The 25,046-nt window shown below is 37.2% G+C and overlaps 3 protein-coding genes across 3 annotated transcripts in view; 1 reads left to right on the forward strand and 2 right to left on the reverse strand.

Moving 5' to 3' along the window:
- LOC127869753 (intermembrane lipid transfer protein VPS13C-like) overlaps window positions 1–3,224 on the forward strand; it is a 186,278-nt gene extending 183,054 nt beyond the window's left edge. Inside the window, 2 exon segments of the mRNA XM_052412414.1 lie at window positions 398–599; window positions 2,869–3,224. Of these exon segments, the coding sequence (XP_052268374.1) occupies window positions 398–599; window positions 2,869–2,913 (247 nt within the window). The 3' untranslated portion in view covers window positions 2,914–3,224.
- A 9,680-nt stretch (window positions 3,225–12,904) lies between these two features.
- Window positions 12,905–14,131, reverse strand: LOC127869754 (uncharacterized). Its single transcript, XM_052412415.1, has 2 exons — window positions 13,960–14,131; window positions 12,905–13,770 (listed from the first exon to the last, which is right to left on the reverse strand). The coding sequence occupies exons 1-2, from the start codon at window positions 14,129–14,131 to the stop codon at window positions 12,905–12,907; spliced, it is 1,038 nt and encodes a 345-aa protein (XP_052268375.1).
- A 458-nt stretch (window positions 14,132–14,589) lies between these two features.
- Window positions 14,590–15,676, reverse strand: LOC127869755 (uncharacterized). Its single transcript, XM_052412416.1, has 2 exons — window positions 15,298–15,676; window positions 14,590–14,957 (listed from the first exon to the last, which is right to left on the reverse strand). Exons 1-2 carry the CDS (start codon window positions 15,674–15,676, stop codon window positions 14,590–14,592), a joined length of 747 nt encoding a protein of 248 aa, XP_052268376.1.
- Window positions 15,677–25,046: the final 9,370 nt, after the last annotated feature.

Raw genomic sequence — 25,046 nt, forward strand, 5'->3', positions numbered from 1 at the left:
GGTTGACAAACCTCTTAGAAGAGATATACATAAAAATACATCTAGTGGAACTTTACAAATCAACACCCCTATATTATAACAAATTACCAAACTCTCAGAAATGACCCATGGAACAATGGGATTCGCTGCAATAAACGGAGCTGACCAAAAAATCACACACTGTTACTGTATGTTTCTTGTATGTCAGACAACCGTTCACTCAATTGCTACTTAACTTTAACAAATTCAATATTAACCTGTTTCTTAAATTTACTCCAGTTCCACTGTTATCTAATCTTTTAAATTTACCACATACCAGGTTCACTTATTACCTATTTTAAGTGCAATCCAGGTTATTTATTTACTTACAATGACCACACTCAAGATTGGCATATAACATAACTGTACCACATTGCAGGCGCCTATTGTTCGCTAGTCGTGGGGAGATATTCGGCTCCTGGAACTGTGAGTTCACATACATCTGGGCAGAGCTCAAGGACAAACCCAAGGTCACAACCAAGGGCATAGAGATCACATTGAAGGAGAAGGAGAAGCGGGGGCTGTTCGGGTCCTCCATTTCAAAAAAGACGATTCATGTAGCTGACCTTAAACTTGCTGAGGTAAGTATTGGTGCATTTATCCCCCCCCCCCCCTCAACCCACCACTCTATATTGGTTACTGCTGGCCAAGGTACTTCTTAAAAGTACTCAGAGTACTCTTAGGTATACCACAATATACTTGGGGTATGAACATAGGCTAAAAAGTACCTCCAAGCATGGTCAGTGCATTAAACATATTTTCTGTACCCCGGGTACATTGTGGTTGACTTAATAGTACTCTGGGTACTTTTAAGTAGTACCTTATCCAACAATGACAAATACAGCCCTTGTCAGGGTATATGTTGGATTCAGTTGGTTAGTTGCTCAGTCAATTTGTCTGTCCACTTAAATTTGTGGATAGAATTTCTACCTCATTTTTCAAGTGATTGAATTTTAACTAGGAATATGTTATCTCCATAAATTCATACACTTGTTGATTCCCAGTGACCATCATAAATGCCTGAAATACCTGCCCTTGGAAATAGTTGATGAAGTATTTTTCATGCTTGTAATTATAAGCTCATTTTATGTCTTATTCTGCTTTTGTATTTAATTATTCCCACTATTTTTATCGCCTACTACAGGCAAAGGGATATAGAATTGGACCTGTTCGTCCATACATCAGTCCGTCAGTCAGTTCGTCCATCTGTTACAAAATTAATTTTGGAGGGAGATATCAATTCAAGGAATTTGCTTTTTCAATCATTGTGATTAAAACATGGGAACCCTTGTTGTTGGTGTAGTGCCCCATAAATCTTCAGTCAATAATCAATGTCAACCACTTAAAATGTTGACAGAGCGCCTGTTCCTGCATAGAATCATTATAGTAGTCCCATATCAATATGAATATTTGTAAATTGAATATAGATGGTTGCTTTCGGTAATAGTGTAGCTAATTTTTAGCGAGGCTGTTTTCGGAGAAAACCCGAGCTATTGTCATAGCCAGCTCGTCGTTCGATGTCCAAGGTCTAGGGTCGAAAAAACAAAGTCAAGGGAAGTAATAAGCTTTAAATGGACATAGTAATCTGACCTGCCCACGTATATATTTTTGTTAAATAAATCAAAGCGGCGTAGAAGGCGGCATTGTGTTTCTGACAAACACATTGTGGTAAAAGGTGTGGTAAAAGGTCAAGGTCATCCTTTACGGTCTACGGTAAAAAATACAAATTTAAGGGAAGTAATAAGCTTTAAAAAGGGAGAAAATTATTCAATATTGAACACTATATATTTGGCATGCATGTGTATCTCATGGAGCTTGCACATTTCGAGATATATATATATATTTCCTTACCAAGAATTGAAGTTCTTTTCACAGTTACTGTACAGAATTATTATTTAGATTATTAATAACTCAAATGATTGATTTGTCAATTTTTTTTTTTTAATGATAAAATTATAATTTCTTTGATGTTCATAACATACCTGTGGTACATGATCAACTCTTGCTATGATTTTAAACCACCTTGGTTGTCAGTGATGACTGACATGGTCATTATTGACTGTGAGACCCCCCCCCCCCCCCCCTCGGTTGGATTGGACAAAATTCAAGGGAAGTAGTAAGCTTTAAAGGGAGATGATTTCTATACCTGCCATATGATAAATAGCAATTTTATTTCAAAGCAGCGCAATAGAGGGCATTGTGTTTCTGACGAACACATCTCTTGATATAATTATCAGTTCTTACCTGTTCTAATTTGTGAATGCTAGTTTTCATTAAATACCAGTGGACTTATGTCCATACATACATGATGAACTCTGGCTATGATCTCTTTGATAAACCACAGGCCTTGATTGTCAGTGATGTCCGACTTGGTCTTTTTTTACTGTCTACAGACCTCCCCACCCGCCCGGTTTGATTGGACAAAATCCAAGGGAAGTAATAAAGCTTTAAAGGGAGATGATGTCTATACCTGCCAAATGATAAATAGAAATTTTATTTCAAAGTGGCGCAGTAGGGGGCTTTGTGTTTCTAACAAACACATCTCTTGTTGGGTCACTAGGTCAAAGGTCAAGGTCACTGTGACCTCTAAAAAAAAAAATCTGACAAGCTTTCGCAGCCGAGCGTGGCACCCTTTATGCGGTGCTCTTGTTTGTTTGGGGGTAGCATTAGTTGTACAATTGTTGAAGTTTTAATTATCTAAATATGATCACATATAATGCTTTCTTGCTATCTGGTATTGAGAAATTTTTTGAAGCCAACATGGCCTTGTTAATATTTTTACAGTACCATAGGTGATGATCTCATTAAGATTTTATTATAAATGAAGTTTGTTTTCGTTTTGTTTTTCAGTGGATGGTAGGAAAAATATCTGAAGCCTGGGACGCAAACAACTAGTTACCTGGGGTCGACATAGAAACAACTAGTCACCTGGGGTCGACAAAGAAACAAATAGTCACCCAGGGTTGACATAGAAACATTGAGCGTTGAGTGTGTAAAGAAAATATGCACACTCTGAGAAGTGTGAAATACTTCCCAAGAAAACATATGAAAAAACATTGTAAGAAAATGATCATAAGAAAATGGTCGAAATTTGGAAAGCATATAATGAAATTGTATGATTATTGTTGCCATGGAAACATGGCATGCTGAAGACTGTTGAGGTAGAACTTTGAATTTGATCGAAAGTTCTTTCTATCATATGAACATGACAGACTTGTGTTTACGTTAACATAAAATTTTATTATTTATTTATTATGATATTTGTGTTTTCTGATTAACTTTAATATTTTCTATGCTCATGAGTAAGTGTAAAATGTTTGTTTTTTAAGTTTAACAGTTTTTTTATTGATTTTTGAACAAAATTGAAGCAAATTATAAAAGAAGGTATTTGTAAAATTAATAAACACAATCTTTAAAAGTACAAAATGACCACAAAATTTTTTAAGAAAATTATTACATAAAATTGTGTAATGAAGATATCATTCTTTAGTCAAAAGAATGTATGGTTGTTGTCATTAGTTTATTTTATAGTGTTTAGGTCATTTTAAAACAAAATGTTGAATACTTCTGAAGTTTGGTTTACACGTGCTTACAAATATATATAATTGCAAATTAAAATATACTGGTATTGAATGAAGTTCTCTGTTCATTTGATTGTCTTGTTTTTTCTTGCCTACCACATTTGCATTTGCTCAACTAAATACTTTATTGTTCTGTAAATAGAGTTTATTTTCTATAGCAGTATGCATATAAGTGACAACATAATAAAAACAAATATTGATAATTGATAATAAAATAAATGTAAATAAAAAATGTGATCATAAATATATAAAAGTGCCATTAATTCAGTATAGTGTGAACAATTATTAATTAATCAATAATTATATCCTGTTGGATACATTATTGCAAAATTTTGAAAAGCAGAACACACATTTGAAATTTAATGTATGTGAATTAATGCCATGTTTGGTGTTATTATGGTTATCGTTTATTCTTTGTTTCAAACATTTTCCACAATCTGCTCAATTGATGATATCATGATAACTCACGGCTTAAATAAATTGCTCTGTATATTATAATGGCATTGTAGCAAATATATTGTTTCTGCTTTAATGTACATTATGTGCTCATTCATAAATAATTCCGTTACCTCCAGCAGATATTGTGTTTGTGTATGTTGGTATGTTACACGCTCATTTCATGTATAAGTAATTTTTGTCTTGCTGTTTACAAAAAAACATGAACATCAGTTGGTCTGTTGTCAAGCTTTTTAATTTTTAGTAAATACAAAATAAATCTTTTTCTATTTAGTCACTAAATAGATAAAGATTTATTTTGTTTTTACTAAAAATTGTTTATGACACCTTATCAGCGATTTATCGGCTAATTATTGATTTTATCAGGCATTCACACCATGGTGGTCTTCAAGATAGTGGTCGCTTATTGACCTTATCGCAACAACCGGGCACTTGCGTCAGTTAGAGTTACATGCCCCTTGACGACGGTGAAAACAAAAGCGCTGTCGCCATTTTATTTGCATTGAAATATTTAAAATTGCTCGCAATTTTCTTAAGTTAAGGCACATTTTCGCGACCATTTTTTAGAATAAAAATACCCAGAAATAGAAATTCTTTCATAAGAAATTTAATTTAATGGACGAACACAAATAAGGATGAAAACAAACAACCAATAAATTTTAAATATATGCAACATATAGTAGCTGATTTGAACCTCTATATTTGTTACCTTATTACCTTGTTACGTATTAAATAAATTCTCATGATAAATGTTATTGTTTTTATTTAATTCACACCAATTTCGACACTTTTTGTTTCCGCATGTTAGGTATTTGAATGCCCCTTTCTTCATCACAAACCGATTATCTCGTTATGATCGGATACTGTCCAGACAAAGAAAACACGGTGTCATAAAGCCAGCTGGGGACCTATACTTGGGGCTCTGCATAAACCACATGTGGTCATTGAACACAATTTATGATACCTCTATGTCATCTCTTGTCATACTGAGCAGTCATTTAAGCCAAATTTTTAATGCCGAAATAATTGAATATACAGTTGCTTTATAAAACACGTTGACACCTTAAATAAACATTTAATTAAATTAAATGCAATATTTTTCATTTGATTGTTTGCATCAGTCTTAAAATCGTGTAAGCCTTTGTATTCTGTTGTTTAATTGCCCCTTTGTTTTGCATAATCCGATTATCTCGTTTTGATCAAATATTGTCCAAACTTAACTGACAAAAAGGTGTCATAAACCACACTGGGTGGTCCAGACAGTGTCATTTAACACGATAGATGCCATCATGTCTCCTCTTTCTGGTAGTATTAAGCAGTCATTTGGATGAATAATCAACGCCGATGTACTTAACAGTTGCTTATATTAGATATGTGACATATGGTCAAATATAAAGTCATATCCAATTTAGATTATCAGAAATTCACACCGTAAAGATACTAGCCCGATTAATTTATTTAAGTATTTAATAATTATAAAATTTACGTAAAAAACAAGTAACGTATTTAGCGTGTATCAGTTAATTAAAAAGACGTCATTCCGTATTAAGATTTAATGTTACGACAATAAACGATCGACATCATAAAAACGAAGTTACGTTTGACAGCAACGGGTGTAAATAATGTTTGAAAAACAAATATTTATACAGATATATGTGTGTTAATTTTAATATTTGTCACTCGTACTCATAACAATGAACACAACTAAGGCTTTCAGTAAGTCATGTACCAGATGTCCCTACGTATTTTACAGCTTCACATTAGCATGATAAATTGACATAGTAGAAATATAATTATAATGTTCGAAGATGAATGAACCCTGAAAAGAACGACAATACTAATTACATCAACATCTACAAGGATACTCCCATTATTACAGAATAAACGAATTTACCCGATGTCTCAGTGAGAAAGTTAATCATGAATGTCGCCGTGCTCGATCATCGGCCACTTGGTCGGGTCATTTTTCCAACATCCAGCTTGCAATTTGTACGGACATTCATTAAGTCCAATTAGTTTTATTTTCTGATCATATCGGGCTTTCGAAGTGCAATCTAACCCTTCATAATAGTCAAAAGACATTTTAAACACCAATTACAGGACATTTAATTACCTATCGACTTCCCAATAGGAATGCAATTGACGAAATATCAGCAGAGGTGCTCAATCAGCGTAGTAAATCGTCCGTATCTAGGGCATTGTTTTCACCGTCGCTAAGGGACTGCCCTTTTTGTGAAGTCATCGCGATAAGGTCAATTGCTATCGATAGTTGTATTATAATGAAATAAATGTTGAAAATGTGTTTGTTTTTGTCTTTGTTTGAAGGGAGGCGGAAAACTACAACGGGCGAGGCATGGTATGGTATTGCGCAAGGGGGGCTTAGAGGGTTAGGGTTAAGGTTAGTGTTAGGGGTCGGGTTAGGGTTTGGGTTAGCCTAAACCCAACCCTAACCCTAACCCGACCCCTAATCCTAACCAAACCTAACCCTTTTTTGGGGTTATCACCCCTGACCATGCCTCGCCCGTTGTAGTTTTCCGCCTCCCTTGTTTGAAACGGTTTACAAAACAATTGTTTTGTAAAATTAACTCTACGTCATTAATAAGTCTTTTACATTCAATGTTTAGTTCCAAAATAGCGGGATAATCCGAATGTGCAATATACCAAAATCGCAACAAACAGTCCAATAAGTGATACCCATCCTGTCTAGTGTAATTGGGTGTAATTGTAATAAAAACAAGGAGGTGCTATGCATGACAGTTTGAATCTACTCCAATTAAGCTAAAAACAACGAGGTGCTATGCATGACAGTTTGACCCTACTCCAATTAAGCCGCGACAATTGACAAGTAACAAACTGCGCATGGATACATGCTTAAAAAAACATCGCAACTTGATTGCCTCCCCTGCGTTAATGTTTGCCATTGAAATAATATAATGAGTATTGTTGTCGTAATGTTCCAGATTTTGTACTCTAAAAAGATGAATATTATCTTCGTTGTTTGCTATTGTCTTATTTAATAAAACTGTTATTGTTATGTTTTAGATTTCATGCTTCATATCAGATGTTTTATGTCTTGAATAAAAGTCTCAAGAGTTTTTGTTAGTACTGACTCCAGTAAAGGTGGAATGATAGATCGTTTTAGGTGTCCTGCTTTTTGGTCAAATATCCCGACAATTTTTTATGGAATGTCCCGCTTTGGACCTAAAAAATTCTGGCATGTATGATTTAGTGCCTAGTCATAATAACCTCCTTACAAAATGTTAGTACTGATTGATTGACGCTAATTGTTGTACTGATTGATTAAAAATAATGCAAGTACTGGTTGATTTACAAATATTTAAGTACATGGTGACCGACAATAATTTCAAAATCTGACAATCGTACCAGTTCTAAACACATTTGTCAAGAGTCAATATATCTTTGATACTTCAATTCAATATACTGGTACATACACACAACTACATTTTAGATTTTTTATGTAATGTTCAGTAATGTAGTCTAGTGGTGATAGTGTTTGCGTATGTAATGTTTCTAAATGATGGAGACACAACTTTGCCTTGAAATGCCTTGTAGAACTATACTATGATAAGTTAAGTGTTTCATTACTTTTGGGTGATTAAGTTTGAAATTAGAATGTAGAAATAGATGTGCAATTGTATATGAATATATCTTAAATTCATGTTGTTTTAGCAGCTATTTGCCTACCAATAAATGCTAAACAAACTAATGCTGATTATTAGGGATTTGTGTAACAGTAAACAAGTTTACGCTTATGAACAAAGAGCATTTTTTGTACTTCCTCAGCATAAGCTTTCATTCAAAATTGTCATGTTTACGTTGTGCTCAGGTGAGCTTTTGTGATCGCCTTTTGTCCGTCGTCAGTCGTCCATCGTGCACCGTCAACATTTGCCTTGTTAACACTCTAGATGCCATATTTATTTTCCAATCTTCATGAAATTTGGTCAGAAGATTGGCCTCAATGATATTTTGGATGAGTTTGAAAATAGTTACGTTTCCTTGAAATACATGGCTGCCAAGGGGCGGGGCATTTTTCCTTATATGGCTATATGGCTACAGTAAAATCTTATTAACACTCTAGAGGCCACATTTATTGTCTGATCTTCATGAAACTTGGTCAGAAGATTCATCCCAATAATATCTTGGACGAGTTCGAAAATGATGCCGGTTGGTTGAAAAAACATGGACGCAAGGGGGCGGGCCATTTTTCCTAATATGGCTTTAGTAAAACCTTGTTAACACTCTAGAGGCCACATTTATTTTCCGATCTTCATGAAACTTGGTCAAAAGATTTGTCCCAATGATATCGTGGATGAGTTCGAAAATGGTTTTGGTTTCTTTAAAAACATGGCCACCAGGGGGCGGGACAATTTTCCTTATAAGGCTATATATGGCTTTTGTAAAACCTTGTTAACAGTCTAGAGGCCACATTTATTGTCCAATCTTCATGAAATTTGGTCAGATTTGTCTTATTGATATCTTCGATGAGTTCGAAAATGGTTACATTTGCTTGAAAAACAAATGGCTGCCAAGGGTGGGGAATTTTTCCTAATATAGCTATATATGGCTATAGTAAAATCTTGTTAACAATCTAGAGGCCATATTTATAGTCAGATCTTCATGAAACTCGGTCAGAAGATTCATCCCAATACTATCTTGGACGAGTTCAAAAATGATGCTGGTTGGTTGAAAAACATGGCCGCCACGGGGGCGGGGCATTTTTCCTGATGTGGCTATAGTAAAACCTTGCTAACACTTTAGAGGGAACTTTTTTCCGATCCATGAAACTTGGTCAGAAGATTTGTCCCAATGAAATCTAGGATGAGTTCGAAAATGGTTTTGGTTGCTTTAGAAACATGGCCACCAGGGACGGGGCATTTTTCCTTATATGGCTATTTATGGCTTTAGTAAAACCTTGTTAACACTCTAGAGGCCACATTTATTGACCAATCTTCATGAAATTTGGTCAGAAGATTGGTCTCAATGATATCTTGAATGAGTTTGAAAATGGTTATGTTTGCTTGAAAAACATGGCTTCCAAGGGGCGGGGCATTTTTCATTATATGGCTATAGTAAAATCTTATTGACACTCTAGAGGCACATTTATTTTCCAATCTTCATGAGACTTGGTCAGATTATTTGCCCCAATAATATCTTGTTATCTCAGGTGAGTGACTTTGGGCCTTTCAGGCCTTATTGTATATTTATTTGTACAAATGCTTTTATTTGTATTCTGCCATATTTAATTCCTTGTATTCATGCACTGGTTGTTTTTTTACTCTGCTGAAACAAGTGCTTTGTTATATTTATGGACTAAAAGGGTAATAACACCTGTCTCATCAACGTCACATTGTGTTAATTAATGGTATAAACCTGTAGGCTCTAACAACAGGAGAGATGATCTTATCTCCACAAATATGAATTGATTGAATAAAGACATGTTAAAGCAGTCCTTAACTTAAGAATTGATTTAAATTGAAAATTAAGTCCATTTTTATTGAAACATTTCATAATTTACTGTTATACTCAAGCCACATTCCGAGTAATATTTGAGTAATGGGCTGATGTTCATAAAGCTCCTACGGGAAATCTTAACTTTAATACTGGAAAGATAACATTCTTTGTGAAATTAATTGTCTTATGCTTACAAAATGATAAAATCTTCAAATTGTATCCATTTATATTTGTTGTAAACATTTTAATATACTTGACAGAGTCTGAAAGAATATTATGAATGTCAGGAATTTTCTTAAGTATTCCATACGAGTCATTGTGATTACCAGCCTGTTACAAAGAAGTGCTGTTCTGAGTAGTGCAATACATGTTTGATATATATATTTATATCACGGTCAACAGGAAGTTCATATATCAGTCATGTGTGGAGGCTACTAAGACTGAAGTACAATGTTTTGTTTTATTGTAAAACTGAATCAGATTTATCGAAACAAACAATTTGATACCTACATTTAATCCACAAACAACAACAAAAACTGAAAAAAGGTATTTTACAAATATTAAGAATGAATAAGTACATGCTGATGACGTCATGTAACAAACGGACTACTTTTTTTGACACGCCTTCATATGCAAACATCAAAGGTCAAAGGTTATGTAAAAGTTCAACACTTAATATAAACAGACCAAACAAATAAAACAAACAATAAAAAAGCAGTAAAAATAGTAAAAAATAAAATAGTATCACACTTCACAATAATACCCAATGTAATATGCATTAAATAATGAAATAATTTTGAATCATAAATTATTATTAAGGTTACATTTGTCGTCTTCTACAGTTTGCCAATTTTGCCACATGAATTGTGTTTGATAAGGCTCGTTAAAAGCTAATTTCTTTTGAAAATAAGGACTTTAACATAAAAACATATATAAATACAATAAATAAACATTACCATGTCAGACTTTGTGGATGGTAGTAAGTTTGACATTGTTTGGGACGGTTTAATGGAGGAAGTTGTTATGTCTGAGGAAATATATTAAATAATGAAATAATTTTAAATCATAAATTATTATTAAGGTTACATTTGTCGTCTTCTACAGTTTGCCAATTTTGCCACATGAATTGTGTTTGAAAAGGCTCGTTAAAAGCTTTTTTTTTTTAAAATAAGGACTTAAACATAAAAAACATATATAAATATAATAAATATACATTACCATGTCAGACTTTGTGGATGGAGGTAAGTTTGACATTGTTTGGGACGGTTTAATGGAGGAAGTTGTTATGACTGAGGAAGACTTTGCCAATCAGTTTGGAATAAATCCGAGTGTGTTTAATGAACCATTTGATGAAATCACGAATGCAAATGTCAATTTAAATAAAAGTTATTTAGAATCCCTTACTTCAACAAAATCAAAAACTGAGAACAGTGAAAACATATCAGACGCCATAGAAATAACAACCGAAGATGTACAAAAATAAATTAAAGTCGAAGATAACAAAAACACTATCCGGAAAACACTGGCAGATGTCAGTCGATTTCCAAAATATCTTGCCAAGAAAGGCGAAACGAAGGCAATCCACAATTTATCAGTCGACCATCTAGATGAATATCTTGCCACATATCTGCTCTCCATTCGCAAGAATAATGATAATGAATACGAGCCTGTCACATTTCGTAGCATCGTGGGAAGCATTGACGGAAACTTCTAAGAGCAAAGTACCCATACTCTATCTTCTGGAGCAGTGGTCCAGATTTTCCCTCACGCGTGACTGCCTGAAAGCAAAGCAGAAAAATCTATAAAAAAAAAAACAAGGAAAATGTATTTTTAATCAATGTTTAATCACGGCAGAAACTTGGTGAAACAAAAATTGCCAAGATGTTGAAAACTATGGCAATCGAGGCCGGTTTTGAAAAAACAAAAAAACATAAGTAATCATTCTGATAGACAACACCTTGTTAAAAAACTAAGGGATTCCAATATCGCACCCACCGAAATCATGCAAATAACAGGACACAAAAACGTACAGTCGTGGTAAAATACAGATAAACTGCTTTCCACTTATGTCGTCAGCTAGGTACCACTCGGCATTGCTTGTTTCGCCCTTTTAAACCTAGGACAAGCTCTAAGTGGCGGGCGGCAGTGTTGATCAGACACTACCCATTAGTGGATGGCTTCCAGCTACTGGCGTTCCTCCTTAGCCACAGCCAGCTGGAGCTTCTTTCTGCTGCCTGTGATACCTTCTTAATGGCCAGCTTTCTCGCCTGTCCCACTATTCCCATATCGTGGAACGTCTTTTCCAGCGATGGTGCAGAAAACCCTCTGCATCCCACTTCAATCGGGTAGTTCCATGCTCTCCACCCGGCCTCTCTACATTCCTGGACGAGATCTTCGTACTTGGCCTTCTTTCTATCATGTGCCTGAGTACATCTGTTTTTCCACGATACAGTCAGCTCTACCAGAATGATCTTCTTTGTCTTTTCGGAGACCATCACAATGTCTGGACGTAGGGTAGTGTGGACAATGTCTGGAAACTGCAGCTGTTTTCTAAGATCTGCCCGTAGTTCCCAGTCATTTGTGCCGTCTAGGATACTCGGATGTCCTCCCTTTGAACCCTTCATTACTGTCCCTGCTGGTACAAAGTTGATGTGCTTTGCCACTGCATGTACTCGCGCCTTCTTCTTTTGTCTCTCAAGTGTATCAGCTACCTCTCGGAGTACCTGGTCATGTCTCCAGCGATATCTCCCCTGTGCAAGTGCTTCCTTACACGAGGACAAGATATGGTCCAGGGTAGCTCTTCCTCCACATAGGGTGCATTCTGCTGTCTCTATCAGCCCCCATCTCTGGAGATTCGCCGGTGTTGGCAAGACATCATAAACTGCCCGGATCAGGAACTGCAGTTGAAAAAACTGGTACTTCCAGATATCTGTCCATGACAGTTTCCTCCCTGTTGTCTGCCAGTTTGTCAAGCTTCCCTGGCTCTCCATCTGGACTGCTTTCACCTTTCTTGTCTCTTTTTCTTCCTTTCGGATTTCGCTCTGAACAAGTTCTCTTCTTTGGACTATTGTGGCTGAACTCCACGGTTGTCAAGTGTTCAAGCCGAGTCCCTGTTTACCTGGACAACTTGTTCCCACTATGTCTTGATGTCTCAGTCGACTCTCTGCCTGCTCAACTGCATTGGATGCTGACCATCTTCTTCCAGTTCTGACCTCTATCCCTGCATTTCTGATGCTCATGTCACTAGAGTCTCGTAGGGTCAACACGAGCCTTGCCTTACTAACTGTGTACTCTTCTACGATTGATGAAAGAGGAAGCTGCAACATTCCGGTTCTGTTGTAGAGTCCAATACTTGTCAAACATGATGGAAGTCCGAATCATCGTCTCAGGCTCTTGTTTATCATGCTTTCCAAGCTGTCAACCGTCGGTGTTGGGATCTCATACAACATTAGTGGCCACAGAAGACGGGGCAAGAGGCCATGCTGAAAAAGCCATGCCTTGAACTTCCCTGGTAGGCCCGTTCCCTCTATCTTTGCAAGCCCATTCCTCAGTTGCTGCCGGATGCGCTCTGTGTTATTTCTACTATCACCCAGTGTGGTGTCAAACCATTTACCCAAGCACTTGATGGGGTTGTCAATAAGTGATGGGATATCCTCGCCCTGTACCCTGAGTGTTATCTTCTGCCAGACTTTGCCTCTTCTCAAGATAAGAAATCTTGACTTCCTTGGTTTGAAGGCCATTCTAGCCCATGACACAACATCTTCAAGAGCTGATAGGATCCATCGAGCTTGTATGTGGGACTCTGTTGTGATAGTCAGATCATCCATAAATCCCCTCTGTGGTGGAAGTCTGATATCTGTCTGGGTCTTCGGTCCCCTTGACTCCCTGTCTCCTGCTTTGATGATGAGATTCATAGCGGCGATGAACAGTACTACTGACACTGTGCAGCCGGTTACAATCCCCTTCTGAAGCTGTATCCAGGATGTTGTATAGTTCTTTGTTGTGAAGCGCATGTTGATGTTTCTGTAGTAGCTTCTGACAATGCTCTGAATATGTTCTGGTACATGGTGGTGTTTCAGAGCAAACTCTATTACCTGGTGGGGTACCGTGCCATACGCATTTGCTACATCCAGCCGAACAACTGTGAGATCTGTCTTGTTGATCTTAGCTCTCCTGATTAACTGGCTAATAGCGCATGTGTGTTCAATGCAGCAAGAGAGTCCTGGAACACCTCCCTTCTGTGCTGATGTGTCAATGTACCCATTACTGGTCATGAATGTTGTAAGACGCCTGGCAACCACTGACATGAAAATCTTGCCCTCCACATTCAACAATGATATTGTCCGGAACTGTCCAATATCCTTGGAAACCTCCTGATTTGGGACGAAGACGCCTTCTGCTCGCTGCCACTCCACAGGTACATCTCATTTACGCCAGACCACCTTCAATAGTTTCCACAACCGTCTCAGCAGTTTTGGGCATGACTTGTACACCTTGTAAAGTATTCCATTTCGGCCTGGTGCTGACTTGGATCTAGCCTTCTTGATTATATCTTGGACCTCCTTGAGGGTGGGTTCTCCCTCAGTAAATGCAACAATTGGCATGGGTACTGGGGCTATGCGTTAATGTCCCTCCATCTGCATATGTCTCGCCTGATCAGAGTGCGTGTTCTTCAGATGCTCTTCAACCTCCTCTTTAGAACAATTCAGCTGTCCCGCTTTCTTTTCTTCGAGGATTTCCTTGCTAAAACCATAGGGATTGGAAAGAAATCGTGATCTTTGTTTGGCCTTCTCCCTTCTGGCTTTCCGTATCCTTTCCGCTTTCCTCAGGTCTTGCAGTCTGCGTCTGGTGTGGTCTCGTAGTTCATGTAGACCAATTTTCTCTAGCTCTGATGCCTGTCTGTACTGGTTCCCCAAGTTGCGAAGGTCCTTCCTCAACTTCTCTATTTCTATCTGCCGTCTGTTCTTGGCGACTGTAGTCTGTTTCCTTTCCGATGGTGTCACCCCAAATCTTTCCATCCCGACTGCATATATCAATCTACACATACTCCTCAGTTTCCTCTCTACCATTCCAAGTAACACCGTTCCACGATGCTATCTACATCCTCGTCAAACTCCTTCCACTGTTTGTCGTTCATAGCTGGCCATTTGATTCGCCATAGTCTGTCGTCTGTACGACTGCCCTGGCTACCAAAATCATGTTCTGTTCTTGTAGGCTCATCCATCTGTTCCACCTCAGATTCGTGGAGATCCTCAGCACTGTGCTGTTCTTCCTGGGTGGGGTCCTCCTGTGTCTCACCAGACAAGTCTGTGCACTGTCTCTGTTCCGGATCAGGCTGACAACCCTTCCTAGACCGATGGATCTTGAGACCCCTGGCAATCTTACAGATGTTCCCGCAAACACACTGAGCCGTCTCTGTATAGGCCTCACCTGTCAATGTCCGTTGTACTAGCCGTGTCGATTCTGTTGTGTCCGTCCTATTGGATCGCTATTCCATCCCCCCCTCGGAAGACCCTGGGGGTATCTTTCTTTATGTCTTGTTGTAGCTGTTCTGTGGGTAACTCCTTACGGAGTCATCATCTTGGGGTGCCGGCCCTTTATGCCCAATTCCAGTCTCTCCTGGATGTCCACTGTCTCTCCAGTTGTCATTCAGTCTTTCCTGGAAGTCACTGAATCCTCAGAAGTCATGTTGTAAAATACAGATAAACTGCTTTCCACTAATGTCGTTAGCTAGGTACCACTTGGCATTGCTTGTTTTGCCCTTTTAAACCTAGGACAAGCTCTAAGTGGCGGGCGGCAGTGTTGATCAGACACTTCCCATTAGTGGATGGCTTCCAGCTACTGGCGTTCCTCCTTAGCCACAGCCAGCTGGAGCTTCTTTCTGCTGCCTGTGATACTTTCTTAATGGCCATTTTTCTCGCCTGTTCCACTATTCCCATATCCTGGAACATCTTTCCCAGCGATGGTGCAGGAAACCGTCTGCATCCCACTTCAATCGGGTAGTTCCATGCTCTCCACCCGGCCTCTCTACATTCCTTGACGAGATCTTCGTACTTGGCCTTCTTTCTCTCATGGGCCTGAGTACATCTGTTTTCCCACGGTACAGTCAGCTCTACCAGAATGATCTTCTTTGTCTTTTTGGAGACCATCACAATGTCTGGACGTAGGGTTGTGTGGACAATGTCTGGAATTTACAGCTGTTTTCTAAGATCTGCACGTAGTTCCCAGTCATTTGTACCGTCTAGGATACTCAAATGTTTTTCCTTTGTACCCTTCATTACTGTCCCTGCTGGTACAAAGTTGATGTGCTTTGGCACTGCATGTACTCGCGCCTTCTTCTTGTGTCTCTCAAGTGTATCAGCGACCTCTCGGAGTACCTGGTCATGTCTCCAGCGATATCTCCCCTGGGCAAGTGCTTCCTTACACGAGGACAAGATGTGGTCCAGGGTAGCTCTTCCTCCACATAGGGTGCATTCTGCTTTCTCTATCAGCCCCATCTCTGGAGATTCGCCGATGTCGGCAAGACATCTTAAACTGCCCAGATCAGGAACTGCAGTTGAAAAAACTGGTACTTCCAGATATCTGTCCATGACAGTTTCCTCTCTGTTGTCTGCCACTTTTTCCAGCTTACCTGGCTCCCCATCTGGACTGCTCACACCTTTCTTGTCTCTTTTTCTTCCTTTCGGATTTCGCTCTGAACAAGTTCTCTTCTTTGGACAATATTGCTAAACTCCACGGTTGTCTAGTGTGCAAGCCGAGTCCCTGTCTACCTTGACAACTTGTTCCCACTATGTCTTGATGTCTCAATCGACTCTCTGCCTGCTCAACTGCATTGGATGCTGACCATCTTCTTCCAGTTCTGACCTCTATCCCTGCATTTCTGATGCTCATGTCACTAGAGTCTCGTAGGGTCAACACGAGCCTTGCCTTACTAACTTGTACTCCTCTACGATTGATGAAAAAGGGAGCTGCAACATTCCGGTTCTGTTGTAGAGTCCAATACTTGTCATACATGATGGAAGTCAGAACCATCGTCTCAGGCTCTTGTTTATCATGCTTTCCAAGCTGTAAACCGTCGGTGTTGGGATCTCATACAACATTAGTGGCCACAGAAGACGGGGCAGGAGGCCATGCTGAAAAAGCCATGCCTTGAACTTCCCTGGTAGGCCCGTTCCCTCTATCTTTGCAAGCCCATTCCTCAGTTGCTGCCTGATGCGCTCTGTGTTTTTTCTGCTATCACCCAGTGTGGTGTCAAACCATTTACCCAAGCACTTGACGGGGTTGTCAATAAGTGATGGGATATCCTCGCCCTGTACCCTGAGTGTTATCTTCTGCCAGACTTTGCCTCTTCTCAAGATAAGAAATCTTGACTTCCTTGGTTTAAAGGCCATTCTAGCCCATGACACAACATCTTCAAGGGCTGATAGGATCCATCGAGCTTGTATGTGGGACTCTGTTGTGATAGTCAGATCATCCATAAATCCCCTCTGTGGTGGAAGTCTGATATCTGTCTGGGTCTTCGGTCCCCTTGACTCCCTGTCTCCTGCTTTGATGATGAGGTTCATCAATAACCAATTACAGTGAAATTGCCGAACAAACACAAAAAAGATGTTCAAACCTTTTGGCAACATGTTCTACTGCAACTCCATCTGTTTCATGCACTTCTGTCAACACTTCCGAAATGACATTTCTCTCCCCACCCACCCGGCAGTTTCACAAGCACAGTTTCCTGGCCACAACCCAATAAATGACATGTTTTTTGGAGCTGTACTTAACGTGCAGAACCTCAATATCTACGAACAACCACCACAGTAAACCAAACGCGCAGTATATATTCCAAATTCTAACAAAACATCATTCAATTCTTTACACGTGTTTACACACTGCGAAGACGTAAGCGACTGCACTGGCCTTGACATGTTACAACGGTTATCAAGTTTTGCCTTTAACATGTATAATATATGCTTTCAATTTGTGTAATAAAGTATTGCTGCTTAAAGTTTTGTTGCAGATTTAAAGAAGAAAGAGAAAGAAACAGCGTTATTAAATTACATTAAATGGTGCTACTTTTCGTGTTGAGGAACAATGCTATTTTTAGAAAGATTCATACGCGATAAACGAATGCAGCGGCTCCAGGGCGTAGCGATTATTTTTCATTATTTCTTGAAAAACGGGGTGAGTGGTGTCAGTGGTATGATAAACAGAAAAACAGGAAGCTGCCTGATCGTTTTGTTATATATTAGGCTTGGCACGAATAAAATTACGGCTCGGTAAGCCTCGCCTGATATATTACAAAACGATCAGGCAGTAACCTGTTATTCTCTATGTATATGTACAAAATATGAATGGGATGAAGATGTTTTTCTATCACAAGAAAAAAGGACTTCCAAAATTATAAAATAGTATTCATTATTTCCATAAAAATTTATTAATTTATGTTAAACATTATGATATTAAAGGATTTCTTTGCATATGAAAGCCATTGACTCAAGTATTTTTCTTAATTCTTAAAAATTATAAGAATTTCCTAACATTTCTTTAAAACCGTAAAAAAGAAGCCCTGAATAAACCCCTAGCCCAAATCATTATGCTTCATAGAGACGGATGAAAGCTGGACTTTATAAACTATTAAGTTCTCATAGGCATCATTTCACCAGCCTCCTTGCAGTCAAGCTTACAGTTCGGGTGTAGACTGCCTGGGTATATATTCTTAAATCCCCCAACAGAAATCAAGACTAAATCAAAAGTGACATTTTCAACTGAGATTTTTCAGATTAAACAATGCCAATTACAGTTATTTCATTCAGCTTATGATAAAGTGAAATCAAACCTCAATGCAATTTTCACAAGTTGACACTATTGGTAAATGGAAATGACCCACAAATCAGAGAATTTAGGAAGTTATGAATTTACGTAATCAAAGATGAACCCATAAACATTTTATTTGCTTGTTTTATATAAAGATTAATAATGGTTACACTAGTTTGTTGAGATAGAATTACTATTTACTCAAAACTAATCTATTCCTCTACTGTTTAGTCATTTATGAATAGCGTCGATGATTTATTGGTAATACGTAGATTGTGTGGGATATTATGAAGCTCATTGTGTGTTACATCAAATATTTTATGTTTTAAGTTCTGTTAACAAAATAGAGATTCTTGTAAAAATGTTGCTTTTTTATCATTTAAGCAGATTTTTGTTGTCAATGCTCAATATTGTTTCAGAACACGTCCTATATGACTTTCTTATCTGCCATAATAATACTGCTGGTAATTGTAGATTCCCACCACATGTAGTAAAATACGTAATAAATAGGAATATAGCACTTTGTGTTATGTGTATAGTGCCCTTAACCTTGTGTAGGGTTTGTTCATTTTAAGTGTTTGCTTAAAAGTAAAATAACCAGGAACCTGAGAGTCACTGCAATATTTTCTGTGTTTATTGTTATGCTTTATCTTTCTATGACATATATGCCTTTGTTGTTGTTTTGTTGGCAAGATTTTTTGTTAATGATTATGTTCCGCAATTCCAATAAACACACTTCTATTAAACTATTTGTATTATTGTTATTGTTTATACCCTCAATTCGTTCTACACAGTTCAGAAAATGTATTTGTTCTGCCGCATTAAAAAAAATCCCGCCTCTTTCCATCTTAACTTGTATCGTAAACATTAAAAAAAAATACGACTGTAACGATAACGATTAGACAACACATTAGTTCAGTTGACTAGTTTAATGACATGATTGCAATATATTTTGCCTCCCAATAAACATCACACAAATGAAATCGAATGCACATGTATAAAGTATTCATTTACAGATCTATATAATATATAATGCAAGTAAGAGAGTGGGATATAATGGCCGCAGCATTAACCAGAAACAGCCGTTGGCAGCCACGAGCCCCGAAAGACAGGATGATTCACTCGTGGAAGCTGACTGCAAGAAAATGTCTATCGGAGGTGGAAGAGCACACGTTGAATTACCGATGTGAAGTAACGACGCTTTAGAAGCTACACCGCCTACCCAAATATAATGCTCTTGCTCATCAAGCGAACGGGCCAGGAAAAAACATTTACTTGATTGACCTAGACCTAGCTCTACCAGTCGCTTGACCTCTTAATATCAATGATCGCTACACTTGCGATCACACTTTACTTGAGCGCTATACTTGCGATCACACTTTTACTTGATCGCTACAATTGCGATCACCCTTTGACAACCAGCGATACCACTTTTTATACCAATGGTCACTTGACCATTACACACTTTTTATCTCGGACATTTAATACCAATGGTCACTTGACAATTACACACTTTTAACTCGGACATTTAATACCAATGGTCACTTGACCATTACACACTTTTTAACTCGGACATTTAATACCAATGGTCACTTGACAATTACACACTTTTTAACTCGGACATTTAATACCAATGGCCACTTGACCATTACACACTATTTAACTCGTATATTTAATACCAATGGTCACTTGACCATTACACACTTTTTTACTCGGACATTTAATACCAATAATCGCTCAACCATCGATTGGACACATACACGTTTTTTTTCCCTGCATTGCTACTTTTTTTAAAGCTTAACCTTTAAATTAGGTTGGTATACTACGCCTGGAGCCCAGAGTCCATTCTAACCAATGTGTTGAGTCATTGTCGCTAAGGTTAGTTTGAAGAGATAAATGTTGTAGAATAAGTACGCATGCCCCTCCAATCCCCCGGCAAACAGAATTTTCCGCCACAATAAATTCACATCCCCCACAAATTCTGGTGCAGTATTTTACGAATGCCACGAGTTGACCGACAAACTATTGGTAACCTGTGACGTGGCTTTTCAACTCGCTCAACCAGCCATGTCACACTTTTTAAACACGGCCATTTTAGCACCATAATTGCTCAACCCGCGATTACACACTATTTAACACGGACCTTGAATACCAATAATCGTTCAACCAGTGATTAGACACATACAAGTTTGTCTCCTACGGTATTTCTTCTGCGTTTCAACATAGTATAACATTTTTTGGGAAGTCTATGCAATGACATGTGAATTAGTTTACACCCGTGTGAAAACAGACCCACACTAATCAACATTCACAACATAAACAGCCGACAAGCACAGCCGAAAATGTCATCTTGCTAGCAACAGAGCACATTAAATCTTTAACCAACAAACTCTTTCGAACAATATCAGATACCAGATCCAGCATCCACACTCAAGGCAGCTCGCAACAAGTGTGTAACTTACTTGAAAAGGTATTTTACTCATAATTCTAATCTACCAACCTCCCCAAAAGCCATCAAAAAGTTTAAAATACTCTTGAATGTCATATATCCAGAAAAGCCTGGGTAACTTGTATAGCATAAATAGATTTCAGCTTGCATTGCCAACTTAGCTTTAGCCTAGAACCAACTTAATTTAGGAGTAAATAGTAAATCCATGTATGTGTACACTGACGTAACGTGTACACGATTTCCCTTATAAAAACCAACTTACATATGACCGCAAGAAAATGTCATGGAAAATCGATACTCCATTGTAATAGCGCAAAAATGTTAACCACCTTTCAAGGTCTTGCCTAACAGCTCGCGTTATATGAATGTGTAATAAATTTATTTTATGTTTGTTCACGATGCAATTAATGGTTTTCTTCAACAGCACAATTTTTAATAAGGGAGGCGTACCAAGAAAGAGAATACCATAACCTGTCATAACACATTATATACTTCTCTCTTCGTAAAATCATATTGAGAATTTTTGTCGTAAACCTGCAAGTTTAACTTTTTATTGAACATAGTTAATTCTATTTGACAAATATGAATCTAATTAATGCCGAATTTCTTTCAAATGAAATGATGACATTGATAAAATCAAGGTAACAATGTTAACAACACGTAAAACAAAATCGTTTAATACTAGAATACATGTTCGCTAAGTTTCCACAAAATTGTCGCTGTAATCTCCGATTTTGGCTTTGTGTGGGACAAATGTTTTTCTCACAAATGCCAGATACACTTAACGTCGTGTATTAGCTAGGTAATGATAACAGACTGTGATCACACTGAAAACGGGCTATTAATAAGGTAGACACAATCAAGTATTGGATAACCGTGAGAAGAGAATTTTAGAAACAATTGCTGTGAGGAGAAAAAGAAATGTCTGAAGAATAAAATAAATGTGCATGAACAACATCAAACGATTAATTACTTCGGAAGAATATGATATATTGCCAAAACAATGTTAAATATTATGATATATGAAATACATAATACTGTCGTAGTAGAAAATAGACTTGCTACAGTACTTTAATTAGAATAGCTTATTGTCACACACTTATTACATAATTTTGCGTGCTCAACTAAGATTATTTGTTTAAAATACTGTGTCCATTGTTACAGGAAATGATCTGAGTATTTATTTGAAAATAAATAGAATGCACTAAGCGCGTTCACATAATAAGCCCTCGCAATGAGTTGTTTTAGCGAGACTGGCGCGTGCGCGGCCAAGTCATTGTGTGTTTAACGCCGTAATTCATGTGACTGACCCGTAATCAGGGATCGCCCCAAATTATTGGTTATTTTCTAAATCAAGACATAATGTAGTAACAGATTCCCCACTCACACCGCACACCGCTTCGTTGTTGTATTAAAAGGAACACTTTATGATGCACGAAATATCTACCCCAAAATCAAGAAAAAACACTATCTGGATCGGGTTTCAGTAATCGGGTAAAGTCCTACATTGATTCCACTTGCTTCCGTTTTCTGCCTCAAGGAATTTCCGCAGATTGCTCGAGATATAATTGTAAACATTTGTTTTTGACGATCATAACACCAGCACAGGCAGTTACCAAAAGGCGGAATGACGTCATATCACGTGGTACGGATATTGCGTAATTCTATTGTATTAACGATCCACTGTGAATGAACAAAAACTGTCACGTGACCACATATAGCTTTCGATCGGTATATCACGCGTTGTGTGTGTTGCTCTGAACACTTCGACACAAATTTCCATTTAAGAAGCAAACGTCAGTAGTAAAATTACAACGTGTTCTCGAAAATTAACGATCACAGAACTGTATATACTTTACCGGAAGAACATATATTAAATATGTCTATGCATAAACAAACAAATATATCTACCGGATAATAAATATAAGTTTAGAGAGTGAAAACAAATATGATAAACGTCAGTAGTACGTCTAGGATTGGCAAACGTCAGTAGCAAAAATATGCAAACAGCAGTAGGCGAATATATGCAGGCGTTTCATTTCATAAAAAAGCATGTGAACCAATATAATTTAATTATGCCAATTTAGATCTAAATTAGATATAACAAGTTAAGATTTATGTCATAATGCACCACAAATATATATTCTGCAACAACAACAATGAACAAACGTTAATAAAATAATATGCAGCCTTATTGATTTGTGACCTATACTATTTTACTTGTTTGAACATTTTCTTTATAAAATTTGATTATCATTTAAAGGGTTTCTATGATGATTTATGTGTAACGTCAGCCGAGCGTTGGCATCGTTATGCGGTGCTCTTGTAAACTTGTGGAAACCTTATTTAATTGCTGAATTAAAAAACAACAACATGGCCATTGTAAATTAATAGTCTTTTGAGATATCTAAGTATAAAATTAGTATATTTTAATGAAATTCACTGAAAGCTGTTACTATTAAATGAATTTATTATAAAGACTATTTAATTTCGTTCGAAAATAGACTTTTAAAGGATGTGAGCAAACGAAATCCATCAACACCATAATAGATTATACATATAGTTATTTGCATACTATCTACTTATATTAAAACTTCATACATTTACTCTTTTATTAAATATTTCGGCCAAAGGCCTTCTTCAGTAAACGATTATAAAGACAACTTTACATAGCGTTTTCTTCTGTCGATCATAACGGAAGTAAATACAAAAATATAAATAAATGACGTAACGTTATCCGACGTGAACGTGACGTTACGCGCCAATACTCGGAAGTCGCTACATATTATGAATTGTACGCTGTGTATATATATTATTATATAGAAATTATACACATATACCCACATATACACACACACATACATATATACATATATACACATACAAATACTTAAATACACACATACATATATATATATATATATATATATATATATATATATATATATATATATATATATATATATATATATATATATATATATATATATATATATATATATATATATATATATATATACATATACATATATACACATATATACATAAACACATACATACATAAACACACATACATATACACATACATACATACATATATACACATACATATATATATATATATATATATATATATACACATATACATGTTCACAATATACATATACATAATATATAAAATGTTTATAAAATAAACATAAATATTATTATTTATTTTAAGCATTATATGCTGTCTATTAATGTTGCCGACTGGAAGACACTGTCTTTTACATTACATCCGAAAACGACAGAGTTCCTCTTGTAGTCACGTTTTCCAGTCTTCTTCCCAACGTACACAGCATTGTACACAAACATTTAAACGTGCTATATAGATCGGACAGGATGCGCGAGGTTTTCAATAAACCGCCTTTAGTAGCATACCGTAGGGACAGAAACGGTAATTGTTTTTACAGATGTTTAAGCTATTTCCTGTATGGATCTCAAATGTATCACGAATCATTGAGAGAAGACCTTACTCAATATATGTATAAGAACTCCTATAAGTACAACAATCTGGTAGACGGTGATATACACGTACACCTAAGCGCACAGAAATATACAAATGAAAGGTTATCGTCATGGGCAACGGAGGCCGAGCCAAAAGCCGCATCTGATCACCACCAAATTAGCATCCATGTTTCAACAGACCGTAAATTCACAGAGTGGTTGAAATTTGAAGATCAAGTTGAGCCCTCAATAAATGTAGACCGCTCGCTGAGGTTACTTTTAGAAAACAGCCATTTCAGTGTACTAGATGCTAGCGTCGACGGTAGACAACATACAACCTATGATACTGACACTCACGTGTATGATTGGTTTAAAGGAAAGCCTACCGAACCTGCAATTTGCTTGAAAAAAACAGAAACTGCCAATGCAAATACGAATGTGAAACGACCCAGTGACACAAAAGCGTTCAAAGCAAAGCAGGTTAAGGAGAATAAACCCCAAATATCACCGCAAGAATCGTTACGAAAAAAAATCCGATGAGACAAATCTACAGTGACTAACCTATCAAAACACGTACTCACCGACGCTGAACAAAATCTCCTTGAAAAGGGCCTTAAATTCATCCCAAATCGTAAGAATATTGATAAGGTGAAGTTGCTAGCTGACCTTGGGGAGTGGGAACGCAGAATGCGATTACGGGAATACTTTGCGGACACTGAAAGCAACCAAAATATGAAACAGGGAATAATCGATAAGATCCGAGTAAAACCAAAAAG

The sequence above is a fragment of the Dreissena polymorpha genome, chromosome 2 (genome assembly GCF_020536995.1).
Source record: "Dreissena polymorpha isolate Duluth1 chromosome 2, UMN_Dpol_1.0, whole genome shotgun sequence".
NCBI classification, from domain to species: domain Eukaryota; kingdom Metazoa; phylum Mollusca; class Bivalvia; order Myida; family Dreissenidae; genus Dreissena; species Dreissena polymorpha.

Excerpts from the sequence above, each read along its gene's own strand:
- LOC127869754 (XM_052412415.1), bottom strand. The coding sequence starts at position 14,131 with ATGCCAATTGTTGCATTTACTGAGGGAGAACCCACCCTCAAGGAGGTC. Across the intron at positions 13,771-13,959 it reads ACTATTGAAGGTGGTCTGGC|CACAGAAGGGAGGTGTTCCA; the intron begins GTAAATGAGATG and ends TTGACACATCAG.
- LOC127869755 (XM_052412416.1), bottom strand. The coding sequence starts at position 15,676 with ATGGTCTCCAAAAAGACAAAGAAGATCATTCTGGTAGAGCTGACTGTA. Across the intron at positions 14,958-15,297 it reads CCACTTAGAGCTTGTCCTAG|GTGAGGCCTATACAGAGACG; the intron begins GTTTAAAAGGGC and ends GGACATTGACAG.